This window comes from Emydura macquarii, unplaced genomic scaffold (genome assembly GCF_026122565.2).
Source record: "Emydura macquarii macquarii isolate MOO-44397 ecotype Brisbane River unplaced genomic scaffold, CSIRO-AGI_Emac_v2 contig_3122, whole genome shotgun sequence".
Classification (NCBI taxonomy): Eukaryota; Metazoa; Chordata; order Testudines; family Chelidae; genus Emydura; species Emydura macquarii.
The window spans coordinates 1,822,810-1,845,258 of record NW_027133259.1 but is presented as its reverse complement, the minus strand read 5'-3'; the positions used below and the strand labels follow the sequence as shown (position 1 = coordinate 1,845,258).

The 22,449-nt window shown below is 41.1% G+C and overlaps 1 protein-coding gene across 1 annotated transcript in view; it reads left to right on the top strand.

Moving 5' to 3' along the window:
• LRP6 (LDL receptor related protein 6) overlaps nucleotides 1-22,449 on the top strand; it is a 154,683-nt gene that overhangs the window by 97,018 nt on the left and 35,216 nt on the right. Inside the window, exons 6-11 of the mRNA XM_067531046.1 lie at nucleotides 64-460; nucleotides 1,549-1,720; nucleotides 15,744-15,960; nucleotides 16,976-17,265; nucleotides 18,360-18,586; nucleotides 21,931-22,115. Of these exons, the coding sequence (XP_067387147.1) occupies nucleotides 64-460; nucleotides 1,549-1,720; nucleotides 15,744-15,960; nucleotides 16,976-17,265; nucleotides 18,360-18,586; nucleotides 21,931-22,115 (1,488 nt within the window). The remainder of the gene's footprint in view (nucleotides 1-63; nucleotides 461-1,548; nucleotides 1,721-15,743; nucleotides 15,961-16,975; nucleotides 17,266-18,359; nucleotides 18,587-21,930; nucleotides 22,116-22,449) is intronic.

The window sequence follows — 22,449 nt, the reverse complement described above, 5'->3', positions numbered from 1 at the left end:
CATATGTATTATGTGGGATTTTTGAGTAAAGGGTATTTTTTTGTTTGGTTTTGGTATATACAGGTGCCACCGAGTTACTGCTCCTAGCCCGCAGGACGGACTTGAGGCGCATTTCCTTGGACACCCCAGATTTTACAGACATTGTCTTGCAGCTGGAGGACATCCGTCATGCCATTGCTATTGACTATGATCCTGTGGAAGGATACATCTATTGGACTGATGATGAGGTGAGGGCCATTCGCCGCTCTTTCATAGATGGATCAGCTGGTCAGTTCGTTGTCACAGCACAGATTGCGCATCCCGATGGCATTGCTGTGGACTGGGTTGCCCGAAATCTTTATTGGACTGACACTGGCACTGATCGCATTGAGGTGACGAGGCTTAATGGGACTATGAGAAAGATCTTGATATCAGAAGACTTGGAAGAACCGAGAGCTATCGTATTGGATCCCATGGTTGGGTAAGGAACTGTTTATAAATGTTTTAAGAAATTTGTATCATTCAGAAATTTAATGTGGACCCTTTAACAATGACAGGAATTCATTGCAGCACTCTGATGCCAAATATACTATAGTCTCTTTAAAAGACAAACAAAAAACCCAAAACCCTAGTGATCTTTCTAGTTCAGGCTTGTCTGTATGAAAACATATAAATAATACCAATATTTTTTAATGTAATATCATTAACTCAAACTTTCACTCATCAGCTTTTAACTGTAGTAGGATTTGGGATATGCAGATGTACATACACTGCTTTGATGATTTAAGAACAAGTGATCTTTAGTACCATTTGATTTGCGGGAGGTCTTACATTTCCAAAGCTAAAATTTATTAGGTTTATTTTTCAAACTCTTCCTCGGATTCTTTTCCTGTTTCTCATTGTGCAATTTCTCAGTGTTACTAAATAAATTATGGCTGAAAAATTAGTGTCAGTTCTGGTTTAACATGGTATTTGTACATCTCTAGCTGAAAAAGATTTTAAAAAATGTCAACCCCTTCCCCAACTACAAACACAAGAAAAACATTTCGTAAAATAGGCATTGATGCCTATTTGCACGTGTGCAGATACTGGAACATGAATATTACCTTTTTTTTGCTTGAAATTAAAAAGTCTGGATTATTTTAGTTACCAAATGGGGATGGATAAAACTACATTTACTTTTTGACTAATTGACTAGTCCTCTTTATTTCTTTCTGGTCTTTGCCTGTGTTTCCAGATTCAGGTGATTGAGTGGAATTGGCTATTAATTGCAGCTCATAAAAAACGGTTATGCAAGTATGAGAATTGCAGTGGATTGTTATGGAAATTCTGTTAAAATGACCAGTGTATTTACACATATGAATACCTTTGAGGACATATTGCACAGGTTGAATCTGACCACTTTAATGAAAGAAATCATGTCCATTTGTTCTTGAAGTGCCTTGGTCTGTACTGTGTGTCTTTTGATCACCCGGTTTTGGTTCCGGAAGTATGAGAGATGCACTGCATGAATGCTGAAAGCATTGGTTTTAAAGTATGTGTAAACTTCTCTTCTGCTCTCCATTGCAGATACATGTACTGGACTGACTGGGGAGAAATTCCAAAGATTGAGAGGGCTGCATTAGATGGGTCAGACAGAGTCGTGCTGGTGAATACTTCACTTGGTTGGCCAAACGGACTGGCACTGGATTATGCAGAAAGCAAAATATATTGGGGAGATGCGAAAACAGACAAAATTGAGGTTCGTTAATTGCATCTGCATTTTTAATTAATTCTACACTGTTAAAACAATAGAGCAACTTCCGTTGTTTCTAGCTATATAGACACTGATATTTATGCCATGAAGATCTTCAGGAGGCAGCATGGCTGTGGAGGGTTTACGTTGAGCCAGAAAATGCCTGGTCTAATGGGGAAACTTGGAACTGGTAGTCAGGAAATCTGAGTCTGCTCCTGGCTTGATAAGTGACCTTGTGTATGTGTGTATGGACAAAGAAAAAGAGAGAGAGAAACATTTCTGCGTGCTTACGCATTATTGTATACAAGTAGATTTTCCCTACAGAATCATTAAATAGTGCTTGCTGCTTTTGTTTTCCGGTGTGTGGCATTAGTGATGCAATAAGATTACTATTTAAGTAAAGAAGTCAGTGTCTCTTGCAAGCCAGATTTCTGGTTTGTTTGTGCCACATATGTGCTTTATTATTTATTTTTTATGCACTGATTCATGCTATGCTGTTCTGGAGCCCCCAGACAATAAGAAAGCATCAGTGGGGGTTAATGGAGACTGGTAGGGGGTGCAGCGGGGAGCTTTTGTTCCCATTTTATCTGGCAGCCTGCAGCAGGCAGAAGCAGGCTGTGGCTCAAAAGCTTCATCATTTATCTCGGTCAGGTTTCACTGCTGATAAACTTCTATTGAAATGGATGGCTGCTATTGTGCTTACCAGTGGGGAAGATTTCTCATTGACTTGCTCCAGGTTTAAAGCATTTTCCTACCATGCTATGAGGTTAAAAATGTATGACCTGCTCTGTTGAATTGGTTTTATGTTTTCCTGCTCAAGTGAACATTCGTCTTGTGGACACGCGTGCTACCTGTTTTAAGACATGGGTTGGATTTAAAATGGCCAGCAAAACCTGTATTAATATAGCGTGCACGCACGTGCATGCGTTCACCTCTTTGTTTTGAGAGGAAGCAACATTGATACAGCTGGTTTCATTGCAATTTTTCAGTGTGTTTTTTTGCTTCAGCTATCCTTTATCTATCCTCTTTCCTTTTCTTCATTCTTCTCAAGGCCAGTGGTGACACAAACGTACACCTACTGGGGGAGGTGGGGCTTTGAGCAAGCCTGTGTGCCTCTCATACAGATCCAACCATTATCTAATTATTTTGAGTGCAGTTCTAACGTTGAATGTTTCTGTATCCCCAACTCTATTTATCATGCCTAGCATTACTTTCCCTGACCCTGATGATTAATGCGAAAAGTCTTTTTTTATCTTGCTTCTTTTCAGCATACCCACATGCTTTCAGAACACAGATTCATTGGGCAACAGAAAATGGAAGCTATTAAGATTTTTTGGGGGGTACAAAGGACTGGAACAGAGAAGACCTTATTGTGTTTATAACCAGGGAATTAAAAGCTTGGCATCCGGATAATGCTCCATTCTGTATTCTAATCCTGAAATTGTGGTGCTTCATTTTCCTCTGATGACAACTCCCTCTATTTCATCAGTACTGTAATAAGGAAATTTTGTTTTCCAAGCATTCCAAAACTTTTATTGAGAAATTCTGTGTCTCATGGCATTAGTCTTTATGTTGTGAAATACTGATGTATAGACAAGCTTGATTGCTTTTCTTCAACCACCACTCTTTAATAAAGCACTGAAAATGGAGAGGTAGGAACAGTTGACTCCCTGCAAGTTGAACTCGCATGCTTTTGTGGGACTATTCAAAGTGTATTAAAATAAAAAACCAAAAAGAGGATATATAATTAAAATACAGCCGTTGCCTTTTAGGTGCGAGGACATTCAGTGCTAAATTTTTGTTGTCTTTGATCATCTGGATACATACAATGTAAAATATGGTGGGTCACCTATTTATTAAAAATATCTTTTGTAGGTTAGCGCTCAAAGTGGTGTCCTGACAGTAAGACTTTCTTCATTGTAATTTACATACTCACAGGAAGGCTGCAGACACTTAACAACAACAAGACAGTGAAAATTTCCCTTTTTCTTCTTGCTTGTAGACCCCACTATGTGCAGTAAGAACACTGCCTATCGTCATCCTGACTTTGCAGACATGGTAGCATTTTACTATTTTAGAAACAATTTTGAGATCTCAGAAGGCTTTGTGATACTGATTTGTAAAAGATTTTTCTTAAATGTCAGTCTTGCAGGCTCTACCTGGACTCTAAAAGTCAGGCTAGGTTCTTTCCCTTTCACACGTTATCACCAATGATAAAGATGTTCAGCAGGCCAGACTGGATCCTCGCCTACACCAGTGCAACCCCATTCTCTTTGAATTATACCTTTAGTGACACCTATATGTACCCACTGCCTTGAATGGACTTGCGCATGTGTAACTGATTGGAATGTAAACTCAGATCCCACTACTCTTCCCTATACACTTCTAGTATTTCTTTTCTCATGGTAGTTAGGAAGTGAAGTATTAGATTAGACCTGTGGTCATTATTCAGTGTCTAGCAGTGGCCAGAACTAGATGCTTTAAAGAAAAATGCTAGAATTGCTCTAATGAAAAATTGTGGCATACTAATCCTCTCCCCTCTAAACTGCCACACCCTAATTTTTCAGTCTTCCTTCCATGTGAAAATCTTTGTTCCTGATTCTGAATTCTTTCTGTTACTCCTATATGTTTTTTGAGGTGTGTTGACCAGAACAGAATACATTATTCCAGGTGAAGGATTACCATTTATTTATTTAATGAATGGCATTATAGTATTTTTTAATTATTTTTTCCTGGTTTTTTTAAACATCCTAACACTTTTCTGAACATGGCTGCACGTTGAGTCTAGACAGATGTTGGAGTCAGGATTAAATCCAGAGTAACCTTTCCTCTTGTGTGCTCTGGAACTAGCTGGAGTTCTGAACCATATGACCAGTTTATATGTGGGTAGTTGAAGTCACCCATTTTTATTACCTCATTAGCTTTACATTGTCTCTCTGATGACCCTCAACATTACAAACCTAATATCTCTTTGTGACAGGATGCTGGGAGCAGCCAGGCTGTGATTCAGCCCCTGCCACTGCTGCCCTAATTAGAAGGAATGGGAAGAGGCTGACTAAACCCTGCACAGGACGGGTTAACGAGGAGCAGCTGCTGGGCTTGTTAGGCCAGGGTCCAGAAAGGCTGCCAGTCCCAGGAAGGAAGTGGGGGGGGACCCGCCAGCAGAGAGAGAATCTGCAGCAAAGGGTGCGCTTCCCTTGACCCGTGCTGGAGCAGCGAGGCCCTTGGGGCTGTTAGGCTGGAGTATAGTAGTGGATGGTGGTGGGATCCGTTTGTAAATAAAGAGCTCTGGAGGGAATCTCTGAGTTGTAGCGCTCCCCTTCCACCTCTACAACCTCATCCATCCTTCCTGTGTAGTTTATGTCCATAGAATACAGAACCCTTTAACGTCATTCCACCATGGTTTAGAAATGCTGACTGCATGAAGTTTCTCTTCCATTACAAGGAATCCTTATTTGCTTGTTTTAAACGTCTTTCATTTGTATATAGATACTTACGGATTTGTTCTGCACCAATGTGACATGTTTTGTATATAACCTCTTTTTCTGACTTTTTTTTAGATTCTCTTTGTTCTCTCAACCCTGTTCGTCCTTCATTTCGACTGCAATTTTGTCTTATCCTTCACTACCAAATGTAGTTTCTTTTGTATTACTGAGGTTCCCTAGCCGATGACATTGTTGATTGTCAGGCTGTTTGTAAACAGAAGTTGTTTTTTTTCCTATTTACTTGGCTACCTTTGGCCTGAGTCAATCCCAGTGGTAACACAATCCGTTGTTTCTGAAATCAGAATTTATCACCAAGAAAGTAATTAGGGTGTTACAAATAATCGATTTGAGGCATTGCTCAATTGATGCATTGGGAAAAGCTGGCTGATGGAAAATCTGAGTTTATGCAATATCTGCAATAACAGAAGTAGAACAGAATGTTTGTTACATCTGCAGTAATAGAAAAGGAAATGTAGAAAAGGTATATTTTTAGTTAGTTTTTTTGGTAATATCCTTGTTATACACTCATGGTGTTTTGTCTGCGAGGAACAGTAGATTCTGTAACACCTAACATGGAAAGAACAATTAGATCTTCAGTAGAATGATTACAAATTTGCCTTTGCCATCACATCACAAGCATTATCCATACAAAGTAAAGATATTAGTTTTGCATGCTATTGTGTATATGCATGTACAGATCCCGTGCTAGACCAACAATTAAGGTCTCTGTGAATTAGAACTTTGGTGCTTGTGTAAGATGAGTACATTGGATTCCTGCATATACCCCCCACGAGCTCCCTGTGTACCACCTTCCTGGACCTTTCTATTTCTTGAAACCCCCATTTTCTCCATGGCAGGGGCTATGTGCTCCCCATGTCGCCTTCTTGGCCATACCAGGATTCCCCATTCTTCCCTTCATGCTTGGAGCTCTTTGTGTTTCCCCAGACCCCCCCTTCCCTCCACCATTCTTATTTATGTTCTTTCCATGTGGGAGATAAGTAATTCAGGGTGTTGACATTTTAAACCGTATTGGGAGGAAGGGCAGAACTGAGATGGTGTGTTATGCTGGAGGGTGGTAATGGCTGCCATCTACTGGTTCTTTGATCTATAGACAGTTAGAGGTGATTGGAGTTGCTGGGTCTGCTAACCAGATGCTGGGGCTTTGTGTGTCCCCTGTTTTTCTTTTCCTGTCTTCTGAATTTCAACCGAATCAGTAGGGTTGTGGCCACTGATGCCTAGAACATGCCCTGACTTTTTGGAATTGATCAGATGTGGCATTTAGAAGTTACCGTGTTCTGAAATGCCGTCAAGTTGAGTGACCAGGCGGGTGAGGTAATGTCTTTTATTCAACCAACTTCTGAAGTTGGTCCGATAAAAGATATTACCTCACCACCTGGTCTCTGGAATATCCTGGGACCAACACAGCTACAACAACACAGCCTACATCAAGTTGAGTATAAGGCCTTGCAAACTTGGCCACATCTGAACATAAGAACAGCCATACTGGGTCAGACCAATGGTCCATTTGGCTCAATATCCTGTCTGTGATAGTGCCAGAGCTTCTGGGGGAGTGTGTGGATATAGGTGATTTAGAGTCTGGGTTTTTGGTTTGGTTTTTTTGGTGGTAGGGCATTTTTGAGGAGGGACAACTTGCTGTGAAATGTTATTGGGGTGTCTTATGTTCCTTTGATTTATTTTTAAAGGTGTTTTTCTTACAGCGACAAGGAGCCTATTAAAAGTGGGGGGGTTTTAATTTCATGAAGTGACCACAGTACATAGCATTAAAACCATTTTCCTTTCTTCAGGAATAATTAAAACAAAAACTTCCCAAAATCAGGCAAGTTGAACCAAACACCAAGAGTGTTTTCAATCATGTCCTGAAACAATGCTAAGGTAGTCTTCAAAATGACAATAGAAACAATGCTGAAAATGCTGAAAGATCACATCACTGCCCCTCCTCCCCTCCCTCCAATATAACTGTGCTAGCACATCATCATCATGATTTGTCAAACCTTCCTGCTGTTTTAACTGGAACGGAATGGAATTTTTACTGATACGTTGGCCAGGGTGTTTTGACTAGATTGAGACCACCAGTCAAATGTCAGCTAGTGCTGCCAGGAGTGGAACGTCACTGCATTAGCCCACTTATATCACTTAGTTGTTGTTGTTAATATTTAGAAATGAATTACATCTAGAATATGTGGCAATAATTGAGGCACCAAGCAAATCGCTCTGGTGCAAAATTCCACACTGCAGGTTTTTGCTTTCAAATGGAAACAATACTGAGAGATTTTAAGTTGGATGCGTCATTCACATCGCGTTTGATGATCAGCATCTTAAGATATGACCACTATTTTTTTGTTTTAATTCATTTTATTTTGAACATGCTATATTTTTTGAGGCTGGAGTTATGCACTGATGTTTTGTTCAACTGATTTGCAAGACCCTTACCCAGAGGAAAGACAGTTTGCATTTCTTGTCTGTGATTTCCCTCCCCCTGCCCTGCTTCCATGGAACTGGGCACTCTTTCAGTAAAGGTAGTGTGTGTTTGTTTCCTGTTGTAGTCTGTATTCTCGCTGTGGTCTGCAGTATTTAGAATGGCCTCAGATTGAAACCCACACCACACTGTGGTTAAAGCAGCACAAACCGCTGGAGACATTAGCTCATATTAGAAGGTGGGTTTCTTAAACAGGTATTCAGAGGGCTTGGTTATCAGTTTGGCTGAGTAATCCATTTTGGGATCCATCAGGGGAGTACACATGCAAGGGAGATGAAGGGTGATCTGATCATTGCCTGAGTTTCACGCTACGAAGAGTTTATGTTGAAATCCTCTGGAATGAGTTGATTTGTGACTATTTTTTTCTCTTTTATGTAGACTGTATGCATTGTCCCCATGTCCCTTGTTGCTTTCCCTTGTGCCTCACTGTGATTCTTTATTGTTTTGTGAACCACAAATTGGGATACTTTTAAAACCTTTTGAAATCCAGCTGAGGTCAGTAGGAACTAAACGTTGCTGTTTGTTTGGTCAATGTGGAATGAGTGCTGCTCTCACGCCAGCTCTCAGTAGACAGATGTGCACTTTATGAAATATCTTCACCACAGTTGGCACTAATTGACAGCCCTTCTTGCCAGTCTCCACAGAATGATTTGAAAGGGCATGGGACCTGAATTATGCCCTCACCCTTCCAGGTGAGGATTGGGACATGTGTGGACACGGTTGCACAGCCATAATCCATGCTGTACTGGGGCTGCCAATCCAGCATCTTAAACCAGTGTTAAGTTCACTTAAATAATCAAGTTTTCTTGTTGTCCACCTAGGACTTGGGAGACCTGGGTTCAATTCCCTGCTCCTCTACAGACTTCCTGAGTGATCTTAGGCAAGTTACTTAGGCCTAATCTACACTACAAAGTTAGGTCGACGTAAGTCTCCTTGTGTTGATCTACGTACGAATATGTCTGTGTTCAAATTTGTCTCCAGCTGACCTAAGCACCCATTTACAGCAATGCAGAAAAACCACCTCCCTGAATGGTGTAGAGCCAGGGTTGACCTACTGAGGGCGACATAATGCGAGTGTAGACACTGCATGACCTGACTCGACTCTAACAGTCTTCCAGCAGGTGTCCCACAATGCCCCATTCCCTGCGACAGTGACCATTCTGGTCACAATTTTAAACTCCACTGTCCGGGGTCACAGAGACCGGAAGCCAACTCCATACTCCTTAGACCTCCCCTGTGTTTTTGAAATGCCTCTTCCAAGTTGCCCACCTTGGTGAGCACCCCTAAGAGCTCACCCTTATGTGCATCTGCCCAACAGACCATGCTGGCTCCGTGCACAAGATGCACTTCTGCCTGGAATGCACAGGTATTGGGTCTCCTTGACCTCGTGGGGAGAAGAGGCTGTGTGAGCACAACTACAGACCAACTATAGAAACGTGGACATCTGTGAGCACATTGCACGGGGGATGCAGGCAAAGGGGCACAGCAAGGATCAGCAGCAGTGCCACGTGAAAGCGAAGGAACTTTGTCAGGGATATCAGGGAGCATAACAGTTCATCAAGTGCTGAGCCACAGACCTGCAATGTCTACAAGGAACTGCATACCATGCTTGGCAGAGACCCCACCAGTACTCCGCAAGCTACTGTGGGTACCCTGAAGGAGCCCAAGACATAGGTTTCTGCTGTGAACATCACTGATGGTCATCTGCCGGTTGGGAAAGAATGTCCCTTCGTGCAGTTTTCTAAGTCCTGTGTTGCTAAAATGTGAGTGTCATGCACCTTCCGGTACCAACTCACACTGATATCAATGAAGCGTCGCTGGTGATCCATCAGTCCTTGCATAACCATAGAAAACTAACCCTTTCTGTTGAAGTACTCAGTGGCACGGTGGGCTGGTGCCAAAATAAGGATGAGCATGCTGTCTGTTGCCTCATTGAAGTTCGAGAACCCATTGCTGTAAATCCATCCGCTATGTCATGGATGTTGCCGAGAATCAGTCCTGCATATCAGGAGATGATTAATGATCCTACACACTTGCTAAATGGAAGGATAAACAAAAATAGGTCTGCAACTAGGGTTCTGGATTTTAAAAGGGCAAGATTTAAAAAATTAAGGGAATAAGTTAGGGAAGTGGATTGGACTGAAGAACTCCAGTATTGAATGTGGAGGAAACTTGGAATCAGTTTCTGCGTCTTTGACGTAAAATATCTGAAACCTGCATCTTGAGCAAGATGAAAAATTCATAGGGAAAGATTACAGACCAAACTGGATGTGCCAGCGATGATCCTAGACTGTATCCTAATTTTGAAGACATCTGGACCGTCACTCAGCATCTTACGAGTCCTTCCTCTCCATGAAGTTGCCTTTCTTGAAATCACCTCGGCAGGAGGATTGGCGAACTCGCAGCAATGATGGCAGACCCTCCATACACTGTGCTCCATAAAGATAAAGTTTCTTTAAACCTACACCCCAAATTTGTCCCTAAAGTGGTTTTGGAATTTCACCGTAACTAATCCATTCACTTACCTGTATTCTTCCCAATACCACACACGTCTCCAGAATAAGGTTGATTCCATGCTGCCAAAGTCCGACAAGCTGTTGCCTTTTACCTGCAGAGAACAAAACCCATCAGGAAGTCCCTGAGGTTGTTCGTTGCTATAGTGGAGCATAGGTGCGGGAACTGGTGTTGCAGGGGGTGCTATCGCATCCCCTGGCTTGAAGTGGTTTCCATTATATACAGGATTTACAGTTTGATTTAATGGCTCTCAGCACCCTCACTATAAAAATTGTTCCAGCCCCCCTTTAGTGAAGAGAGTCAGAGGGCGTGCCGTCTCCATTCAGAGAATTTCCAAATGGGTCTCTGGCTGCATTCTCTGCCATCAGCTCTCAAAACTCCCTCCCCCTATAGGGTATGAGCTCACTGCTTAGAGCTCAAGCAACGACTGTAGCGTCTCTTCAGGATGTGCCCCTCCTGGATATCTGTAAATCAGACACATGGAGCTCCATCCACACAATTACAAGGCATTACACCTTGGTACAGGACTCAGCTGATGGTGCCTCCTTTGGGATGGCAGTTCTCCGTTCAACCCTACCTTCCTTACCCTCACACCCTCCCCCTACTTAGGTACTGCTTGTCAGTCACCCCCAGTGGAATCCAAGAGGGAACATCACTCAAAGAAGAGGAGGTGGTTAACTTATCTGTAACTGGAGGTTCTTTGAGATGTGTGGTCCCTATCTGTATTCCACTATGCACCCTCCCTTCCCTCTGCTTTGATCTTATCTGATTCATGGTAGAGAAGAACTGAAAAGGCAGTTGGTCCGCTAGGCCCTTTATCGCCTTGATCAGAGGACCGGTAGATACTACTTTCAAGTTCTTCAGCTCCTGGCCCACGTGTAACCTGAAGTAGAATACAGACAGGGACCACACATCAGGTAAGTAATCTCCTTTAACGCTGCAAACCAAAAATTCATAAGAAGCTGGGTAGTGGTTTCTTTTCTCTTTATTCCTGCCCCTTGTCCCACCATCCTTTCATGGCAAATAGATGATTGATTGCTCTGTTTTAGTAGCATAGCTTGCCATTTAAATGTGAGCTTCATTTTTAGTTTACAGTACACACCTTTTAAGAAATCTTTTACCAGCAGTTCCTGAGGCACTGTTTCTGATACCACAGTTGTTTCCTTTTGTGAATACCTGGTGAAAGTGTGGTAGCTTAGCTAATGCAGTGTGGTGATTGCTTTGGGTAACTGGTGACCTCTTAATGATGACCACTATTTATTTTATTTGGACACTTCCACTTACAGGATCTGTTTATGTCGAGACATGCCCCATAGCTGACTGATCTGCTTAGCAAGCACTAATTATTGTGAATTAATTAGTTACAGACAAGTGGCTTATCTTTCTGGTTTAGGGAGGAAAAAAGTGAAGTCAGCACAGAGTTGGAACAACTGTGAAAGTCAGGAAGATGTTGATAAGATAAAATGTGGATGGTCAGTTTCACTTAAGGGTGGAGATGTTTTCTTTAACAGTGAAGATTTTTGTAAAAGAGGGGATCTGCCTACTGATTAGAGAAACTTGAAGGGATGGAGAAGCTGGGGGCTTCAGCAAATGGTGTTAGTCACAGCTTGCTTTACAGGCATTTTTAGAGCAGTTTCATGGTTCTTCAGTTAAGTATCCACCCTTTGTTCAGGCACCTCATTTGTCAAAAAAGAACATACGGGAGCCATGTAACTAGAAAAAATGGGGAAAATCAGCAGATGCTGAAAGTTTGTGAAGTAGAAAAACAGCACAGTTTTCAAAAGGAAGTCTAAAAATTAAGCAATCTGTAGCGAGGAGAGCAGTATTTAGATTTCGTTATTGGTGTAAAAAGCCTAAGGTGTAGACCTGGATTGGTAAATGTACCTTAATACAAAACTAGGTTTGGAAAAGTGTGCTTATTGTACTTTCAAAAGAATCTTAATGCATGTAGCAATATAAATTTCACAAAGTACAATGTAATGCCTATCGTGTGTGTGTGTGTGTGTGTGTGTGTGTGTGTGTGTGTGTGTGTGTGTGTGTGTGTGTGTGTGTGTGAGAGAGAGAGAGATATACAATGTATACTAATAGGCTAACACTTTTTGATGTGACCATTTCACGGAGTAATTTTGAATTTATTTCTAAAACAGATTTGGAGCCCATTCGTCCAAGCAAGCAAATATACAAAGCTTCTCTTGTTTTCAGAAGGATTTCTGTCCATGGCAAGAGGGCTCACAGGATTGGGTTCCCAATGTTGTGGTGGAGAGAATTGAGCAATACCAGACAGTTTTGCAACATAATCATTTCTGATCAAAAAGAAAATGTGTTTGGAAACTATGTTGGTATTTCTTATTTAACTTTTTTTCCAGCCACCACTTTAGCAAAGTATTTGGAAGAAATTAGAAATCACGTTTTTGCTTTTTAATAACCAACAGGCTCTGCACTATGCTGAGAAAAACTTGGGTTTGTTTCTTATTTGTTCTTCCTCATTCCTCCTTCATCCTGGCCCCCCATTACCCTAGAGGCAGGCTGCTCATCCCCTAGTACTAGGAAGTTCTTCTAACCACAAAACAGTGTCCCCCCCCCCCTCCTTCCCCCGGCCAATGCACTGGTGTTGACTGACCCTGAAGGTTGTCTTTGCACAGATCTTTGGGGTGGGCCATGGAGAGAAAGGGAAACTCTCAGGGCTCTTCCAGGCATTCACAGGCCCACTGATGAGAAAACAAGACACATTTAAAACAATACATGAATGTGATTCAGAAGTTTCTGCTTTCCCCCAATCCAGTGTTCCAAAATAAGGAAGTTGTATCAGAAGATCTTGGGTAACACTTCAGGTTCCAAAAAGGGGAGAAAAGTTGATGCTTTTTGAGGGATCACAAGGATGAGAGTGCTATCTGGATACTTCATAATGTTTTTGCAAAAGATGATGAATTCTATAAGTTATGCAATATTTTGCCATGCAAGTAAAAGGAAAAGTCTTTCCTGAAATGTTTATTGAAAATAAATGGAAAAACAATTAAAGTAAATGTAGTATATTTCAGCAGTGATTTCTCTTTGCACACAATTCAGTAATCATATCAAATCCCAGTATTAGATAATTATGAAGTGCAAATGTTGTAACTTGATTGTCACATTGGCATAAAAATACATCTTTTAAAATATTAGTTTCCTTCCACCTCCATCACTTCTTATTTACTAATAATATTTAGCAATTATACAGTGTTTTAACATGGTCGAATGGTGTACAAAGGTTAATTAGTCTACCCAATGCCCCTTTGAGGAAGGCAAGTATTACCCAGTTTAGCAATGGGGAAACTGAGATAGAGAACTTAAGTGTCTTGACCAAAGCTACTCAATGATTTACATGATTCTTATTGTTCAGAAGATGTAGAATTTTAGTTGTAAAGAATACAAAAATGGTTTGTTATTCCGAATGATGGGTACAGATAGATCCTGTAGTTCTCCCTGACCCTTTAGTTCCCAGAGCCAGCTGTGTAGAATGTTATCACCAGTCCTGAGCTGGGCTAAGCTGTCATAGGAAGGACTGCTAACTAACCTATATGCTAAGCCAGGTTTAAAATTCAGGACTTCCTGGTGTTCTAAACTTGTATTCATCCTCCAGACCCCACTGCCTCCCGTTTAAAACTGAAAGCAATAAAGATAATGTAGAAAGGAGATAGGGCTGGATGTATGACAGTTATGCCTAATATGGGATCACAAAATAAATAGTAGCTAATGTGATGGTTTTTAAAATGTATCCAGAGGCGATCCTGGCAATTGCAGGTTGCTACGCAGAATTTGAGTATTGGGCAAATTGGTAATAAAAACTATAATAAAGAACAGAATGATCAGATACATAGATAAACACAATATGCTGGGAAAGAGTCAACACAGCTTTTGTAAGGGGAAGTCATGCCTCATCGATCTATTCTAATTCTTTGAGGGTATCAACAAGCATGTGGATAAGGGTGATCCGGTCAGTATAATGTATTTGGACTTTCAGAAAGCATTTGACAAAGGTCTCACCAAAGGCTCTTAAGAAAGCTAAGTAGTCATGGGCTAAGAGGGATGGTCCTCTCATGGATCAGATATTAGTTTAAAAGGTAGGAACGAAAGGGTTGGAATAAATGGTCAGTTTTCACAATGGGGAGAGGTAAATAGCAGGGTCTCTCAAGGACCTCTCCTGGGACCTGTGCTGTTCAACACATTCCTTAGGGATCTGGAAGAGGGAGTGAACACTGAAGTGGCAGAGTTTACAAATGATACAAAATTATTCAAGATAACGAAGTACAAACCAGACTTCAAAGAGTTACAGGGGGGGATCTCACGGAACTGAGTGACTGGGCAAATAAAAATGGCAGATGAAATTCAGCATTGGTAAGTGCAAAGTAATGCACATCTGGAAAAAATTACTCCAACTACACATATATAATGATGGCTCTAAATTAGCTGTTACCATGCAAAAAAGAGATGTTGGAGTCACCATGGATAGATCTCTGAAAACTTCAGGTCTGTATGCAGCGGCAGTCAAAAAGTCTAACCAAATGTTAGGAACTATTAGGAGAGAGAGAAAATAAGACCGAAAATATTGTAATGCCACTATATAAATCCAGGGTGTGCCCATGTCTTGAATACTGTGTCCAGTTCTGTTCGCCCCATCTCAAAAAGGTATAGCGGAACTGGAAAAAGGGTTCAGAGAAGGTAGCAAAGATGATCAGGGTATGAAATGGCTTCCTTATGAGGAGAAACTAAAAAGATTAGGGCTGTTCAGGTTAGAAGAGACATGGCTTAAGGGGTGATAGAGGTCTGTGAAATCATGAATGGTGTGGAAAAAGTAAATAGAGAAGTGTCATCTACTCTTTCACACGATATGAAAACCAGGGATCATCTGATGAAATTAATAGTCATTACATTTAATACGAACAAGAGGAAGCACTTTTTTTCACATAACACATAATTAACCTGTGGAAGTTATTGCCAGGGGATGTTGTGAAGGCCAAAAGTATGACAGGATTTAAGAGAGAGCTAGATAACTCATGGAGCATAGCCAAGATGGTGAGGGATGTAACCCTGTTTTCGGAGTGATCCTAAACCTCTGACTGCTGGAAGTTTGGTGGGGAAGATGGGGTGGATCACTTCAACTGCCCAGTTCTGTTTATTCCCCCTGAAGCTCTGGTACTGGCCACTGTTGGAGACCGAATACTGGGCTAGATGGACCATGGGTCTGAACCACTGTGGCAGTTCTTACCTGTTCTTTCTATAGGATTTGCTGAGTCATAACCTCACATAGGATCTGGTTTTTTTGCTTATACGGCTATAACCTTAGATGCACAGGTCCTGCATGGTTTTATTGATGGAGGCTTTGCCAGAAACCTTTCTGATTGTACAGGATTTGACAGTTTAGTTAGGTTTTTTATTTTGTGTTGAAAGTTGAATGTGAAACATCTAAAGTAGTTATTAATCGTGGGCCGTCTGGAGAAATTATTTTGCATGTTTGCAGAGTGTTCCTCATTCAAATGTCTTTGTGTATGCACAGGTCATGAATGCCGATGGCAGTAGCAGGAGAGTTCTGGTAGAGGACAAGCTGCCTCACATCTTTGGATTCACGTTGCTGGGAGATTACATCTATTGGACAGACTGGCAAAGGCGTAGCATTGAGCGAGTGCATAAGCGTACAGCAGAAAGAGAAATCATCATAGACCAGCTGCCTGACCTAATGGGCTTGAAAGCTACTAATGTCCATCATATCATTGGTGAGTGACTGAAAATCAGACCTGAACAAAAAGTGTGAAAAGCAGCTTCATGAGCAACTGAAATGGGTAACTGATTTTTTTCATACTGTAAACACACTACCCCAAACTATTAGCAAGAGCACACAGAAAATCTGTGGTTGTATTTAACTGGGATAATGAGAGTAAAAAACAGTGTCAGCAGTGCCCTTCTGCAGGCTTTGAGTGCTCTGTATCCTGGTCATCGTCTTAGGGCTTGTCTGCTCTTAAAAAAGCTGTAGTGCTTCAATATAGACACTGGCTAAACCGACAGAAGGGATTCTCCCATCAGCCTGGGTAATCCACCTGCCCAAGAGGTGGTAGTTCAGTTGACGGACGAATTCTTCCATCACCTTAGTGCTGTCTATGTGGGGACTTAGTTTGGCTTAACTACCCCCTGAGCAACATGGTTATGCTGACTTAATTTTCTAGTGTAGACTAGGCCTTAGATTAGAACATGTACAGAATTCGGTTTAATTACAAGATGATTTGTATTTCTTTGTGCTTTAATGAAACTAAGACTGTTCTATATGCCTTCATCTCACAAACTGCCTACGAACTGTGCTCCCTGTGTCTGCACAAAAGCTAGGAGCGACATAGGTTTTGTTGGTGCCCATTTAGACAATCAGTGCACAATCAACTTGTGGACACTAGGTTACATGAGTCAAATGCAGGCCTCCTCCCAACCGTTTGGCCTACATGAAATGAGTGTTTTGTGTGAAATGAGTGTTTGGTGGTTTCAGTGCAGTTCTTCATAGACAGACTTCCATAACACACACGCAACACTTTTCACGATGATCTTTTTTATTGGTGGTCTGAAAGGAAAGGCCCTTTGAATGGGTGTGAAGTCTGCAACTATTTCCATTCTTAAAGTAATCCCGCTAGGACAAGGTTGCGGGGCGATGTACTGTAGAGAAAGCTAGCACTGTTGTATGAAGATAATGATCGTGCCGAGGAGGACAATGTCATATAATTCTTTTTGCTTCTCCTGAATGTGTAGGTACAAACCCTTGTGCAGAGGACAATGGTGGTTGCAGCCATCTCTGTCTGTACAGACCTCAGGGCCTTCGCTGCGCTTGTCCCATAGGCTTAGAGCTTATTAGTGACATGAGGACTTGTATTGTCCCAGAAGCTTTCCTGCTCTTTTCTCGGAGAGCAGATATCAGACGAATATCTTTGGAAACCAACAACAACAACGTTGCCATCCCGCTTACTGGAGTTAAAGAAGCTTCTGCTCTGGATTTTGATGTGACAGACAATCGGATTTACTGGACAGATATCTCACTGAAGGTAAAAGAGGGACGTGTCTCTGTACAGTGTCCATTCCTGCTGTTGCTAGGTTCTCAAAACACTTAACTTGACAACTGACCAACAAGTAAACTTTGCAAAATTCTCATTCAGAGGGAAAAGCTTGACCCCCACACAAAGTGTTGTTGGTGTTCATATCCTGGCAAAATTCGTGTGTTCTTTTTCAATCAGTTTATACATGTTTTCACGCACACTCTGGATTTGCAAGGATAAAAGTTAGAATTTGGTGGAAAACTGAAACTGAGAGAAAACACCCCTTTGAGGGAGACTTGGGGGATAAACATGGATATCTTGCCAAATACATTGTGGGAAGGAACTGTGTCTTGGGCCTGAAGTGAAAGTTGATGTTAGTCTTACCTCCGTATCTATTAGTTATGATATTAGTTACCATATATTAGATGAAGTATGGTATGAATTATAGGTTACACTGAAATAGCTAGACTATTGGGTTGAGACTGAGATAACGGGGCATGTTGCAGATCAGAAACAGGCATAAAGCAAACAAGTGTGTATTTAGATTGTAAGCTCTTCGGGGAAGAGACTGTCTACTACTCTGTATTGTGCCTAGCATAGTGGCCCCCATTGATCCTTAGGTACTACCATAATAAACACAATGAATTAATTAATGTGGCGTGGGGGTGGTTGGGTGGTATTTAGTGGTCTGGAATATACAGGAGGTCGTGTTAAATGACTTGGTGGTCCCTTCTGGCCTTTAAATGCTGACTCTATGACTCTAGAATATTGCTTCTCGCTGTAGCATAGAAGCTTCTGCATGGGCCTGAAAATTCCAAAACGTTTTCCCCTCAAAGCTGGCAGTGAGTTGTTACGGTCACTGGGGCATGTAGACTGCTTAATAGAATCCAACTGAAGTCATCCCATTTATTTCCTCAGTGAACTTTCACAGGGCATAGTAAATCATCACTCTTGAATAGGCATTATTGTTCATTGTACCAGTAAGTAGCATATTGTATGATCTTCCTTACAAGATGCCTGAAATCTGAATGTTTTTAAATGCAAACCCCAGTGACAGACTGGTAAAGTTCCTAATTTGCCCATGTATCATTGTATCCCTGCAGACTATCAGCAGGGCATTTATGAATGGCAGTGCACTAGAACATGTAGTGGAGTTTGGCTTGGATTACCCAGAAGGAATGGCTGTAGACTGGCTAGGGAAGAACCTGTATTGGGCCGATACTGGAACAAATCGTATTGAAGTGTCAAAGCTGGACGGACAACATCGCCAAGTATTGGTGTGGAAGGATCTGGACAGCCCCCGGGCGCTGGCATTAGACCCTGCTGAAGGGTAACTTTCTGACTTAATTTTATGTTTACAAACTTTTTAAAAATAACACATGCATATTTTCTGTAGGGCATGTTAACGAGGCACAAGTATATAAATCCTGAGAGAACTCAGCTAGGGAATATAACCTAGTAATTTGGAATCCAAGGGCTGGAGGAATATGCTCTTAATGTCCTGAATAATCATTAGGAATACTACACAAAAATCAGAGAAGCTCATTAAAAAAGGCTTTATATTTAGTTTTTAATTAATCATAAAATCGAAGTAGCTTTAGGTTTATGGAATTCATTAATTAGAAAAGGTCCATCACACTGAAAAGAAAATATTTGTCCTTTTAAAATGGAGCTCCCTTTCATCACGAGTTAGCATGCTGTGAAGGTATTATGTGCTTTGCCTCTGAGTGGGAGGTGTGACGCTCACTGTGTGAGAATAAGGACAGAGTTTATTTTGGAAGGGAGGATGCCTTTGGTAGGCAGGGGGAAGGAAATAATGCATCCAAGAAAACCACTCTACCTGCCTTTCCAAAATGTAAGATTTTGTAACGAGAGAGCTCTTTTCTCTAAGAATCGGGGCAGGGAAATGGACTCAATCATATTAAAATGTAATAGCAAAAATAAGAAAGGACTGTCATAATACTTAATATATACATAGTACTTTATAACCTTGAAATGGTTTACAAGCATTAACTAATTTATTCCTTGCAAAACCACATGAGGTACATCAGTTATGTATTAATTACCCTTATTTTACAGATGAAGAAACTCAGACAGAGAAATGTAGGTTCCTATTTTCAAATATCCTGCATTCCCAGTTTACAGTGACTTCATCTGGAACTATAGGAGCTTAGGAACTCTGAAAATCAGGTGATCAGGGTGATGTGTCCAGGGCCATAGTGAGTTGCTGAATAGAGCTTAGAAAGTCTCAGGACTTCCAGGTTCCCATTCATGAGGCAGAGTTGACTCTCCATACCACCTTTCTCTTGGAAAAATAACAGTTAAAGTTTGCGAAATACCAAAAGTGTTCATCCTATGTGGGAGAGAACAATTGCTGTTGTGATATGCAAATCTGAACCAGATGTTTTGGGAATAGGAGTATGCAACGTCCACATAGTCCCTCAAAATTGCTCAAACCCTGGAAGTGCAGATTAGTGTTGTGATTTTACCACTTACCTTAAGGTTTGTGACTCATTTTCATCACTGGTATTCACAAGTGTTAATATTTCTCTCAAGTAATGCGAAGTTGCTCATTTCCCCTTGTTCTAATAGCTGTCTGGCCAGAAATACCCACAAAACACGTGTCGACCAGAGTGGTTCTCAGTTCCACATCTTAATTCACACTGGGAAGCCAAACTGCAAAGTTGTTTTAAAAACAAAAACAGGAGAGAGTGCAAGTAAAGCAATAGATGATCACCAAGATTTTCAGAAGTGGGTTTTATTCTTAAGCCCATGTTTAGACACCTAACTAAGTGGCATAATTTTTCAAAAGTGCTAATCACTCAGCAGCTCCCACTGAATGAGCCTGAATGTACCTCTCCATTTCTTTACAATCTTGGCCAATACAAATTCTGTTGTCACTTCACACTCATAGTGATCTTATTTCTATTTAGCTTAGCGTACCTATCTAACCTACTTGGGTATGTATGATATCAGTATAACTTCTGAACTCTTATCTTTCTGAGAACCAGATGTTGTGTTCAAGATATTAGGATCAGCATAGTTCCTGGCAGGCAATACAAAGAATTGGTATCATACGTATGAAAACACATTCCTCTTCCGCATTCCGATGATGCCGGAGATTTATGCTTATGCGATGACAGCTATCGCAATACTCAGATGATCTGGATTCTATACACTGTAGGGTGAGAGCCTTACCTTGCTTCAGCAGTAAGTGAGGTCAAGGTGTGTCATTTCCGAAGTGCAATGGAGAGTCTCCGACATCTGCTTGCAAGACCCGAGACTCTCAGTCTGAACACAGGGCTGCTCCGTGTGGTTATAATTTGCCATAGGAATAGGAGAGCTTTCATCCTGAACAGTCTGTTATGATTCGGCTGTTGGGGCATAGTGGAAGTACATGGGAGAAGAACTTTACAATGTCCAGCAGAGCACCACTCTGCCCCCCAAAATTAATTAAGCGTTGTTCCCTTTTGTGGTGAACTGCCTCAGCCCAGGACTGGATCTGGAACACATCAGTGTCCTTTCCTCTCCTCCTATCAGTGCAATTTACATATCACTTAAATGGAACTTTCCATGGCATTTCTAATATGGAGATTTACACTGGATCTATGCTTAGCACAGTGTGACTGGGGAAAAGCTTTTCAGGTACTCCTGATGGCCAAAGGAAGAAACATTTCTCCTTGATCATCAGGCGGTTTCGCAAGTAACCTATCCCGGCCTGGCGAGGTTAGGTTGATGCTAAAAAGACTAAGCAAGTTTGTCTGAACATTATCATGACCTGGGATAAAGGTGTTAAATTTGGCTAGTTATGTTATACTGAAATTTTAAATACTGTGTACTCATAACATTTTGGAAGATGTGCCTAAATACTTGCCCTGCTGATACCAAATGTCTGCACATTGTGGATGAACACACATCTAAAAAATCCTGTCTAAAACAGTAAAACATCCTTAATGCACTGGTATGTGAAACACAGTAGCATCCTTGATAATGCCCCACTGCCTACAAGTGAGGCATAAATTAGCAGACAGATGTGTAATCCTTTGTATTCATGTCTGAATGGAATGGAAATACTATACAGGTTTGTGGTACTTTGCCCATGAAAAAAGTCTGCCCCATTGCAACCTATAAAACCAATCTGTGGTATGGAAATGGGTGGAGAAAAGCATTTCAAGGAAATACCCTCCTACACACCTATTGTAAAAGAAGAATTCAGATTGGAGTTCAGTGAAGGATTGTGTAGAAGCAGAAGGCAATTCTGGTTGCTCATGTGATGTGCTTTGGACCAGTTCTTTATAAAGAACAATATGCAATCTAATGTTACCCAGATGCCATCCTGTTAGCCAACACTGGTGGACTAAAGAGTGAAGGGCTCTAGTGAGGAAATCCTTGGTAAGGATCCAGCTTTGGATGGAGCCAATATTATTGAAAATACTAGAAGGAAATCTGACTCATTTCCTAGCTTGTGTTTTGAGAAAAATATTTAATGTAATGTGTTTTAATAAACACTTAAATTCATAGATCTGTTTTTCTGTTCCCTTTTTTCCTATATTTGTTTTTTCTTGCTTTTGTGTTGTGTTTTTTCTTTCATGTTCTGGCAAGAAATGTTAAGAGTCTGCATCGCACAAAACTTCTATATCAGATAAATGAGACATTTCTGGCATTTTTATGCAGGTTTATGTACTGGACTGAGTGGGGTGGGAAGCCCAAGATTGACCGTGCTGCCATGGATGGAAGCGAACGTACGACTTTGGTACCAAATGTGGGACGAGCTAACGGGCTGACAATTGATTATGCTAAAAGAAGACTTTACTGGACAGATCTAGATACCAACTTAATAGAATCTTCAAATATGCTAGGTGAGCTGCAGTTGCTTGTTCTAGGTGACCTATGTGTTTTTAGTTATGTGTAGGAAAAAGCTGTCAATGGGTAGCTTTTGGAGTGTCCTGTCTGGCAAAAAAAATATAACCAGCATTTCATTTGTTGTAAAGAGGTAGAGGGAGAGCCAAACTGCAAAAACGCATAGATTTAACACACTCAGAACTGATAGTTTAAAAAAAAAAAAAGTGTGCTCCACTGTCTTTGTCAGGCATGAAAGTGGTGGTGGTGGTGGGGGGGGGTTTACATTTTTAACCTTTTTGCGAAGCAGCAATGTTTAACACATTGTTATGAAAACCCACTATGTCCTTTTTG